At 40.4% G+C, this 12,247-nt stretch overlaps 1 protein-coding gene across 1 annotated transcript in view; it reads right to left on the bottom strand.

Moving 5' to 3' along the window:
• The window catches only part of VPS13B (vacuolar protein sorting 13 homolog B), a gene marked incomplete at its 5' end in the record, with an annotated part of 177,376 nt that overhangs the window by 21,787 nt on the left and 143,342 nt on the right, over positions 1-12,247 (bottom strand). The window contains 4 exon segments of the mRNA XM_006039496.3: positions 2,940-3,763; positions 4,989-5,107; positions 11,006-11,205; positions 11,987-12,114. Coding sequence (XP_006039558.1) covers positions 2,940-3,763; positions 4,989-5,107; positions 11,006-11,205; positions 11,987-12,114 — 1,271 coding nt within the window.

Raw genomic sequence — 12,247 nt, 5'->3', positions numbered from 1 at the left:
CCAAGATCATGCCAGTCAGAGGTACTGAGCCCACCTGAACGCTGTTCATCCAAATAGGTCAAATATTTTTTTTTCAATTTTTGTGGATAGGCAGGGTCGAACCTGAGGCATAGCTGAGCAGGTCTGTTTCCTGAGTGATAGCGGTATGTGGGGTAGCACAGGGGCTGCTATTTTTGTGCTTCCCTAAGTTCAGGGGGCTAGTAGGGCTAGTGCCCTGGTCACCCCCATCTTAATCAAGGTACTGGTTGAAACTGGGTAAATATAAAGTTCTGAAGTGCCTGGTGTTCTGTGCAGTATAGCCTGGCTTTGGATCATGAGCTGAAAGTCTTGGTTGGATGTGGAGGTGTCACTGTCTCCTTCAGGCTGCATATGCAGGATGAATGGAGGTACTATGCATTAGGCACAGCCTTTTCAGGCCAATGCCGAGAGTGAAGCCAACAGTCTTCGGTAATCTTAGCTGAAGACTGGGTCAGAGTAATGAAGAGTAAATGTGGGAGGCAGCTGGGAAGGGGGAAATGGGGACTATAGTGACTCAAGAAAAGTCCTTCAAAAGAATACACCCTGCATTAAATTTTACTTTGCAGTAATCTTATGCTGCATTAGCGTAATTTCAGCATACATCACAGTGCACTTAACATTTATATTCGCCAAAAGAAAATAATTGTTATTAGTGTGTTAATGCAGATCCAACCTGTTTTCTTAATAGGCAACTTGCTGTGATTCATTTGGGCTAATAAAATTCAAAAGTGTTATTATATATAATGCAGATTAATTAGAAAAGGGTGGGGAATTTCCAGGGTGATCTTTTGCTAATTTAATGTGACAAACAGGATTAACGTATTTAATAGCTTCCTTTACATGTACAGGCAAGGTCACCACAATTGTTATTTCCTCCCAAAAATGGAGTCCAGCCAACTCTTCGGTGGATGGGGGCCAGCTGGTTACAAATCCAAAAGATGGTCATTCCAGCCAGTAGGCTTTGAGGAAAATCTTGCTCTCTCTCAGAAGCAGAGGGTCTTGCCTGTTGTAGGGGAGCATATACCATATAGGTGAGACATGTTGCTTGAATGCCATTGGACTCATATCTATGTGGACTTTCTTTGCATCATCTCAGGGAAGTAATAAAGAGAGTGGTGCAGATGTGAGCAAATGGCATCAAATGACCTTCCCTGCTGCAGGAGATAGACATAATAACATCTGGGGAATGGCTCCATTCCTACAGTCCTTTTCTTCACCCAACACCAGACATGTAACCCAGACACAAACCCTGACTGGATTTTCTCTCTCACATGATGAAGCCTTGTTCATGACACTTTCTTCCCATCTAGATTTGATGACACTCTCAGACCCCCAAAACCACAAGCATTTTGAAGTACAAAAGTTTCTGTATTTGCCCAAGAAACCACTATTTGTTCCATTAATACCAGTGAAACTTAAGCACATGCTAACAACTAAACATGTGTGTATGTACTTTCCTGAATAGCAATGCCTTTCTAAAGCAGGGTCTTATATCTTAATTACTTGCAGCTCAACTATAGCTTTGTCACAAGTGGCAGCCAATGCATCATAATGCTGCTTCAGCAGCAGTAAAGAGGGTAAATCTGCTATTCTGGATCTATAACTGGAATTGCTACCCTAACTAGCATGTTGAAAGGTAAAGCCAGTATTGTGCCCATTCCCTTCTCCAGCCTAAACCCCACTCCACTGACATCAGGAGGTGGACACAACAGCTCTTCAGAGCCTGCTTCCCCACCCCTCCTGCTACCTGTGATAGGTATAGTTATTGCATGGGGGCAAGTGGGCACCTTAGTTATCACTCATGTCAACACCTAAACAAAGCCAACATTTTTATCTCAATGAGTGAGAAATTAAATCTTCCCTGTAGTATTATATGGGCCTGGTTTTGAAAAAAATGTTTGTAATTGCATATGAAATAATGATCTAATTTGTGCACACCAACATCACATGTAATTCTGCACACAGTAACTGTGATCAGCTATGCAAATCAGGTATATACACATGGGAAAGACCAGAAGGCATCCAACTGGTCACATGAATGTATAAATATGTAATATGTAGGCACAATTATGATCATTGTGCATGGGAGACTTAAATGTATTGTGCACATAGCAAAAATGAAAAAATCCAGATTTTGGAAAATCCAGCACTAGTCATTTATGAAAATAAGTATGATGTTACAGTAACTACTGCATTTACTTTGATCACAGCAAAGCCCTTTCTTCCCTGTCATTTATAAATCCCTGTGCCCATTAAGGTATACCAGAGATTGGAGTTGTTTTATTTATAAATTTATATTTATGGGAGACAAAATTTTAAGATTGTACCCATTAATCTAATAGACTAATTGCTCACTATTGATCCTGTATGGGAAAAAGTCAACAAAAGAAAACTACATACTTTTGCATCAAAGGACAATAAACATCTGCATGCCAGTTTAGCATGAAGGCTCCATGAAGAAAGACAGATTCCTAATCATTAACTTCAGCCAAAAGGAGGTTTAACAACAAAACAACATTGAGTGGTATAATTTTCCTTGAATGCATAGCAACGTATTGAATAATTTGATTAAATCATTTTTTCGGAGCTCATGATAGGAATTCATGTTTTGATTCTGACTAGCATTATACTCTGAGACAACAAAAAAACAAACCAGACAGAATATATTATTATGGTCTTTACTGAACTTTAGAGAATTCTTCGGGTGGCCAACTAATGTTTATCACAACTTTAAACTTATGGCAATTTGACCACTTTATTTGACTCCGGTTATACTATAGAATATAAGGGACTTCTCAGAATACGATAACGTTTGAGAACACTGTCCAAGGCAAAAATAATGGTACTGTGATGGAATAACTAGCTTGAGAGAGAATTATTGGAAAGTAATACCACATATATTATGTTTTAAAAACACTGACCTGCTCTGAATAGTGCCCCAGCAGCATAGTGCATGGCCAACGCATGGATGAGCTGTCTGGCAGTGGTGAAGATAGGTCCTCGTTCAAACACAGAGAAGGAGAGAGGGGTATGATCTGAGGCTATATACAATTTTAACGAAGCATGGATACTGACCAAAAGGTTAACGGGTTGTATTGTTAATTTCCTTAACTTAACTGGATTGACTAAAGCTTTTGCATGCTGCCTCACTTGCTCAGGCAGTATCGGGGTAATATTTGAAATTTTCATTGAACGATAAACCACTTTGCTGCCTGGAAGATATGTATCAAATAAAGTCTTAATGTAATAAACAAATGTGTCTTCCACATATAGCCTTGCTGGTTTCAATTCGAAACTGAGGTCGTTAACGTGAAACAAGAAATTCTGCTCTTCTGACAAAGCAATGTAAAGTTTTATGAAGCAATTTTCCTTATACTCTTCCAAATCTTTGTTGGACATGTTGAGGTTGTTCACTTTGGACCACTGCATGGTTTCATTTTTCTCTCCCTGGCACAGCAGGACAGCAAAGTGGAAATTGGATCTGTTATACAGCTGATTGTCCAGTTGCAAGTCTCCACAATATATCTGGAGACTATAAAATTGGGGAAGGCCCTCAATGGCGTCCCTTGAAAATTCATGAGACAGGGGTCTCAGGTAACTGGCTACTGGTGCCATGTTAAGGAAAATGTGGTCCACTGTGAGTCTCAGAATTTCACATGAAGTTTTATGATTTGTGATATCATCCAACACTGCAAGGCTTGACTGGCTGATGAATATTTTAAATGTGATGGTCTGCTCCTGCATTCTAGAGAGGAAGAAAATAAAATATGTTTGTCATATTACTTATTTTGATTTTACTGGGCTTCTTGGTTTTCCTAAGAGCTGTCACGAAGCACATTTTTACTGAGAGAGACAGGGAATTCATCATACAGGTTTTATTAATGTTAAAGGGACTGAGGAGTCTAAACCATGCAAATGTGTATTTATACCCAAAAGGCCATCTGAAAAAGAATATCATGAGTGTAAGTCAGGTCTGTCTTTCTCTCTCTTTCCACCTTACATATAGGATTTGAATTTCCCTATGTTTTATGCATAGTTATTCTCTACTACTTTTAAAATGTACCAAAAAATAAAATCAAATGCAATTTCCTGAAAATTTTAATGCAGCTTCAGCTGCTTTACCTTTGCTCTTTGTTGGAGCCAACACTGGGTGTTCCTATTTATGGATAATTAATTTCACATTATGGAAGCAAAATGCCTTCCCACTAAATTACCATGGCTGATTTGGTTGTGAGGTTGTTTTTGGGGGTTGTTTTATTTTTCTCTCAGTGTTAACTGCTCTTGGCCAAGCTTAACTAGCAAATGGGATATGAGGTTCTGCTGATGAGCAATTTCTCAGGGATTAATACTTAATTAAAACTCAAATAAAAACTGCGAATTCACATTCCACTCTCATCATACCACCACCACTGGAAGCAAAGCATTTCAAATGTTATAAAGAGGTGATGTTATAAACACACTTGAATGGAGATGAGTGCCAAGTCTTAGTAAGGTTATACCAGTGAGAGAGAGTCTAAGAAAGAGTGGTACAAAGACAAGAGTGCTTCTTTAACTAATGCTTGCAGCACTGTTCCTGAAATCCTTACATATGAATTGTGCATGGCTAAGGACTGCAGGATTCGGACAAATAACCTTTAATCTTCTGAATACACTCAAAATTAATTAGAATGGAAACTATTTTTAATTCTTTAAAATGAACAGCTCAGAACTGTTTATTATACCAGACATCTAGTGTTTATCCTAATGTGACATGACCTCAGATGCTAGATTGTCATGTTTTACTGAGATATACAAAACATAATATGTGGTCTAAACATATGCCACAGAGTATGCAGTGGCATTAGACAAAACAAACAGTTTTGCCAGATTTCATAACTCGCTTCACGCACAGAAGGCTTAAGATTTCTTAAGATGATTTAAAAAAAACAATTTATCAATGCTCTTTATGATCTTCCATGTGCTTTATATACCTGTTCAAGCTGATCTGGACAGGTCCTGCTTTTCCTTCTGGTGCCAAAGTTATTATTATTGTTCCACAGTGATGAGTAATGTCCACATAAACATAACCAAAGCCAGTTAAGAACAAAATCTAGAGAAAAAGATTAAGAACTAATTAGAAGTAGGTAAGATGCCACTGAAATTACTGATATTCATCTGTTACAATTTCATTCAATACTATTAACACTTTCTGGATATGATCTTTTAACTCCTCTTACACTATTCACAGGAAGAAACAATTTATTTCAAAATAAAAACAAGATTAAATCCAGAGTCTTACTTATTTCACCACTGTTAATAGAGCAGAATCTCATAAACAGAAGAGAAAATTAATTTATCATACGTTACTTCTAAGGACTGGTGAATGCAATTTAAGTGGGTAGTACATCTCAGTGGACATTAAGTAGGATGGAACAAGGGAAATCAAGTTTAAATGTTACAAAAGTAACGAATGACTTTCAAACTCTGATTTCAGACCACTGAGAAAATCATGTCCCCCCTGAAGCTCTCCAGAATGGCACCCAAAAAGCAAAACTATGAGTATTCATAGTCGTAGCCTTTTTGAGAAGAGTATCACTGTGCTTTGCTGTATGTTCCTATAATTAATCCACGATCTACCAGCTATGACAAAGGGAGATCACATATTCATGCTTTTACAAATATGAACATGATATTGTGTTTGAACAGAATCTAGGACACCTTAGTTTTCTACCACTTAAAATGGAAGATCCTGTTTTATACCCAAATCTCTGGCAGCAAGACAGTTTCCTGAATCACTATGAAAATGCAGATGTTAAATCAGGGGAGAGAAGGCAATGAATTCAGATGCTGCTGCATTGCATTTTGCTTACAGATACAAAAGCTTTCATTTGGGAACCAAGTGTGCTTAGAGATTAAACATTCTTATGAAGCGAATAGGATAGGGTATCAGTTTGGTACTTCATTTTATGACACTTTGATTGATTTTAATTTTTTTCCCCTGAAAAAGATATTGTTTTATTTGGCATACAACCACAACCCTTGCTAGATCTGTGGAAGAGAGTTTAAGAACTGTTTACTAACTTTTAATTACAGGACTGATCAGCTACACCAGGGCTGTCTAAACGGCAGGGCTGTCCACAAGCTCCTGCCTGGCCACCACTCCCCTACTGCTCCTGCTGTGGCAGCTGCTGAGGGCTAGAGACAGACATTCAAAAAGCCTGAGCCTGAATTGATTGAATCTTTGCAGGTTAGTCTAACCTGGCTAGGCTAAATCAGTTTGGTAACCAGACAGACATCACAGAAATGCAGGCACATGCCTGCAGTGGCTCAGGCTAGAAGCCAGGGAGGGCTACAGCAGCCCTCCCTTCCTTCCACAGAACTGAGCTGATAGGGGGTGGGGCATGGCTAGGCTCCAGCAGGATGCTCTGATTAGCCCAGGAACTGATAACAGTGTTTATCACCTCTAATCAGTGTTTATCACCCCATTCAGAAAATAACAAAGGGACATTACCAACTACCTGTTGATTCTGCCTGGACTGTAGCCAGCATGTGGTCTGCAAGCCAATGCACAAACACCTCCTCAGCAAGGCAGAGGGGAGGGGGGAATTCCTGCTTAGCAGGGAGTGGTGAGGGGGAGGGGGTGAGCGGCCTGCAGTCTTTGCCTGTGCTGCAGCCAGGGAGCAGAGTGGAGGGGCCAGCCCTGCTGTGGAGCAGAGAGCCCTGCCCAGCCTAGAGAGCATGCCAGGATGCTGGGGGTGTTTGGTTTATCTTAAACCAGCAAGGGGTCTGGGACAGACATTGTGTAAACTGGTTTGAGCTAAATCAGTTAAGTCTGATACTACATTCAACCAGGTTTATCTCAAACCGGTGTCAGCCATTCTCCAGTTTCTGTGTAATGTTTGTTCTTAGCTGAGGTCACCAGGCTCCCCCTCCCTCCTCTGTCTTCCAATTTCTATCCCACTACTGGGGGCTGGGTGGCACAGTGGAAGGGGACTGGGTTGCCCATGCAATGAGGGAAGGCACTGGGCTGTTCACATGGCAAGGGAGGAAGCCAGACTGCCCAGACTGTGCATATGGGGGCAGACGAGATGAATTAACACTATTGTGTGCCCAGCCAGGAGTGGGGTGAGACAGTATGTGTGGCAGAAAAGGGGTGGGGAGCTGGATTGCCTGTGCAACACAGGAAAGAGTTCTGAGGAGGGGACGGGGACCTTGACCCCTCTGGTCTCCTGCCCACATAGCATGTGGCCCCTGGGTCTCCAGAAGTTGGACAGCCCTGAGCTACTCATATAAGCTGACAGTGTCATTTGAAGATAACAGGGTGGCATAGGTGTCACTGAAGGAATAATCTGTCCCGCAGAATCTTTATTGCTGCTAATGATTCACCAGAATGGGACTCCCCAATCCCACCAAAATCAGCCTCAGGCTGACTTTCAGGTCCTCAGGGAGTATTTTGCAAGGTCAGCAGTTAGGAAACAATATCTTTTATAAGCTAGGCATGTTTCACTGGGAAACCAGGCTTTTTCTTGCTGAGAACATGGAAAGGTTTGTTCCTTCTTCAAAAGCTCGGGTCAGGTACAAAAGAAAGAAATACAAACACGGAGAATTTGCCAGGCAAAACTTAAAAAAAGGAGAGAACATGGGAAAGTCAGCATCCAGCTCTGATGAAAAGGAGACCAGACTGTTGACAAACCAACTGTGAGAACATTATGTGAAATCCAGTAGTTCATAAGGCATCCAATTTTATGTGTGATTGTTGGATTTAAGATAAGGATTATGGTAGTTTGATATTATTGTAGCTGTAACTTGGTTTACATGTTCCACATTACAACTGCAAAATTTGTTTTCTATGGAACAAAAACCTGAACAATAGCAGGACTGCAGTGAACGGACATTATTTGCAATCATACAGCCTCTGGCTGTGATCACAGATCACACAGCTAAGTAAGGCCAGCTGTGGTCAGTCCTTGGATAAGAAGACAATGATCTTCATTCTGAACAAGTTCTGAACCAGTGCCCAACCACTGTGCCATGTGTCACTGTTCTGTTAAGAACAACTGTGGCTATTATACTATAGTTATCACTGTGGTGCCCAAGTACTGTATCTATACTACACATACTGTTTTCTTTCTAATGGGATGTAAAACTGAATTCCTGACCATTTTTGGTTATTAAAATTCTACAGCACATTGCAGAAGTATAGAAGACCTACCCCATGTCACACACTAATTGCACACACCTCAAATTCCCTTCCTGCTTTCCACTGGATAAAGTATCTTTTTTCCTTTTTTCAAATCTTGGATAGTTTTTTTTGTTGTGCACTTAATTTCCCACATTTCTGTTGGAGCTGCAACTGTTTTGGGTAAAATTATTCCTACATACAGAGACAGATTTTGCCTATCATTCCATGGAGGTGAAAGGTTTGGGAGAGACACATAAAATCTTTATAAGTCTCTTGTACTCAGGAGATGGGATGGCCAGAATCTCAAAACCTATGCTTTTTGAGTACAATTCCTGGAGGATAGGGCTCAGAAATACCCTACCGCTTGAAAAGAGTGAATTCCCTCCCACATCAGCAGATAGACCTAAACCAGTGGTGAGGGTAAAGGCAAGTAGACACTGGGAGGAATGGCTTCTCTGTATCGCTGACCTAGCGGCATTCTGAATATCCCTGTATGAGGGGCTTGTGGCTTTAAGGTCCGCAACCTAGCTCTCAATTAATAAAATTTATAAGTAAATTGGTATTTTGCAGGACAGAAGACAGCAGATATTAATTTAAATCAGTCATGGTATTATCATTATTAGTTGCCCCTGGAGTAAGTTTAAGCTCCACAGTTCAGAGTTAACGCAGGTTTTGGTGTCCTATCCATTAAAAATGCTAAATTTGTTTAAGAGACTTTCTGAGGCAACTTATTCACATTTATTGTATGTTGTATGTTGCACAAATACATATTTCCATTTTGCTGCTTTTAATTTGCTGCCTCTCTTTTTTATCCAAAGTTCTTGGATTATTGCATTACAGAACCAAAGAAAAGTGTGGTGAATATTCAAGATATCTTCACATTTTTATACATCTCAATTTAAAGCTAATCTCAAAATGGATAGTAGATGTGAGTAAATCTTACAGGAACCAAAAGCCATGCTCTTTCTATAGGGATAAACGAGTGCTTATTTTTACTCTGATATCTAGACGGGACATAAAACAAATGATCTATGAACCTGTATATCTCAAAAAGTTTGGAATCCACACTTGGGCTTTATACAAAAGAGGAATGTTATGTCTTTAAAGATTCCAAGGGCTCCTTGAAAAAAAGACTGCAAGTAAATCCTAGTGTTTCAATAACTATGCCATTAATAAAACAACTAGGTCACCTATACATATAGAAGCCTAAATCTATTTGTGAGAGAGCATTAAGTGTTCCTGGAAATGTTCTAACTAGAACTCAAGGCAGAATCTGAGAACAGAAATAGATGCGTCAATGATGATATCTGATCTTCCTTATTTGATCTTCCTTATCAAATTGGAAAGGATAGAAAAGAGCATTCATTAGAATATTTTAAAAATATCTGTCATTTAGCATTTCTGCAATGCTACACTAACTTTCAAAACAAACTCAGGGAATTCCACACACGTTAAAAGTGTGAGGAACCTATCTTACCATAACAGCCTATTTGTATGGACTGAAATGGAAACATTTTTGCCTAGGGACAGAAGTTACACACAAACCAGTTTAAGTGACCAGAAACTGGTTTAAACCTGTAACAGAACAGAAGTTCAGTGCACATACACCAGTTTCAAAATGACTGAAACTGGTGTAAGATAAACCTGGTTGAATGTAGTATCAGACTTAACTGATTTGGGTCAAAGTGGTTTATGAAAATTCTGTCCCAGACCCCTTCCTGCTTCAAGTTAAATCACAGTCCCCTAGCAGCCCAGCTTGCTTTTCAGCACCGGGCTGGGCTGTGCTGTGCTGTCTGCTAAAGGAGAGAAGAGTTGGGATGGGGGTGAGGCAGGGCCTATCCCCCCACCAGGCAAACCCCAGCTGGGGTCTGGGGCCAGGGAGAGAAGGTTAAACTTCCCTTCTCCTGAGTACAAAGCTGCTCTGCTAAAAACTTACTGCTGGCTGTGACTGTGGACTACAAATCCCAGAGGCACCTGGAAGCAGGAACAGGAAGTGATGAGCAATCCCACAGAGTCCTGCTGCTATAATTCTGGACTGCAAATCCCAGAGCTCAGGGGCAGAAGAAAGACAAAGTGAACACACAGCCCAGGCTGGCTATGTGCCAGAGTGCTGTGCTCCACTCCTCCCCCACCCCTGCTTCTGGCCTGAACCACTGCAGGTATGTGGCTGCGTTTCCTGAATCAAAAGAGAAAGTCTGTCCAGTTGTTTCTCAGTTTAATCTCTACAGCATAGACTAAGCTGCAAAGACTGAATCAATTCAATTTCAGGCTTTTTGACTGTCTGTACTTAGCCTTTAAGGCCTATTTTGCAGTTCATTTCCTTCATATTAATGGAGAGATTCTCCAAGACAACCTTACTTCTTCCTACTTCAAGTGCTTCATCAGAGAAGGCACTGTTTCCTGAAAGTTTATATTGCATATTACTAGTGTACATGTCTTTTAGACCAGGATGCCAAACTCACTCCACCCTCTGAGATGAATCTGGATTGTGGAGCTTCCTGCAGGCTAGATTTGGACATGGAGGGATGGAGGGTGGCAGGGCAAGCTATCACATACCTCTGTTTCAACACACATCACAAAAAGATTTTGGTGGCAGGCCCCACCCCTGCCTGCCCTACCCCCAAATTCCTGGCCCTTTTACTAGCCTCATGGACCACATGAGACAGGTACAGATGCTGGATCTGGCCCGTGGGTCATAAGCTGGACTCCCCTGCTTTAGCCTGTACAAACATTATATACAAGTTTGGACTGCAGCAATGCTCCATTGCAGATCCAGAACAAAGCCATTTGAGAGACTGAATTGAAAAATATTTTATGATGATTTACCTGTGTGCCTTGATTATTAATGTCTATAACATCACTCCACTCAGTCATTAACTCATCTGGTGATATCACTTTCAGAAGAACACTAGGTAGCAAGTCTTTGTTTTTGCAATCTGGGTAGTTAGAGACTTGATGATAAAGCTCATGATGAACTGAACATTCAGCTGGAATCTTCCTGCAATAAACTTCAAACTTTGTAGTGTCTGAAATTTTACAGAAGGTCTAAAATTAGGCTCTTTAAATATCCGCACTTAGAGATCAATCAAAACTCATCTGTTTCCACAAACAGGATATTTTCAACTGCTCCTTCTGATATCTTACCAACACACAAAAAGCTTACTATTTTTTTTTTTTTTTTACATATGCTTTTGTTCATAACATAGGTTATATTTGAACAGATTCCTACTGTTTGGCAGAATATATTTTCATAACTAGAGCAGGACAGAGATATGTTGACAAACATATGTTTGAATTTTCTGAAAAATGCATGTTCCTTTGGACTATGTTGATTTTGATAAAATTCCACTAATAAATCTACTGGCTTGGCTTCTTGAATCCTTGGCACCTCACTTAAAAGAGGAGCTGGTTGCCTTGAAAGTCTCTGCAACCAAGCTCATGGCTCCCTGACATTCCAGTTAAGGTATTCTCCAGACAGGCTGCCTCAGAGCTGGGGATACCAAGATCTCTCAAGCTTTCAAGGCAGTAACCAAGTAGACTGCCTCAAGACTAGGCTTCCCAGGGCTTCCATCTCTAGAGCAGCTTACCAGGAAGACTGTATCAGAGCTGGGGCTCCCAGAGCTCCCAGCATTAATGAAAGTCAAGAGTTTAAAATTTCTCCATAAAGTGGAATCTATGTTCTCCCCTCAGCTCTAGTCATAACCAATGGAGATACAGAACTGAAACCCTATATTATGGATACAGTGCCCAATGATTTAGTAAAACAATGCTCATTTCAATTACTGCATTGCAACAGAAATTCCATACCTTTGATATTCTCCTTCATAAGCAATGGGACAGAGCACCTGTTGTGGATAATTATGCGTGGACTAGAGTCTTCCGTAAGAGTTAGGTATGTCACCCCTAGATGCTCTTGATAAGTCAGTGCTATAGCCCTGAAGAAAAATAAGGTGATACACATGTTTAGATCATTTTTGGACTAACTATTGCTTTAGCAATTTTTAAAAAATTCAACACCACTTTTGTAAAATTCTTTACTCTTACAGACCTGTTCTCCAGAAACTTACA

The sequence above is a fragment of the Alligator sinensis genome, unplaced genomic scaffold (genome assembly GCF_000455745.1).
Source record: "Alligator sinensis unplaced genomic scaffold, ASM45574v1 scaffold974_2, whole genome shotgun sequence".
NCBI classification, from domain to species: Eukaryota; Metazoa; Chordata; order Crocodylia; family Alligatoridae; genus Alligator; species Alligator sinensis.
Note: the sequence above shows the minus strand (reverse complement) of the source record. Positions and strands in the feature narration are given on the sequence as shown.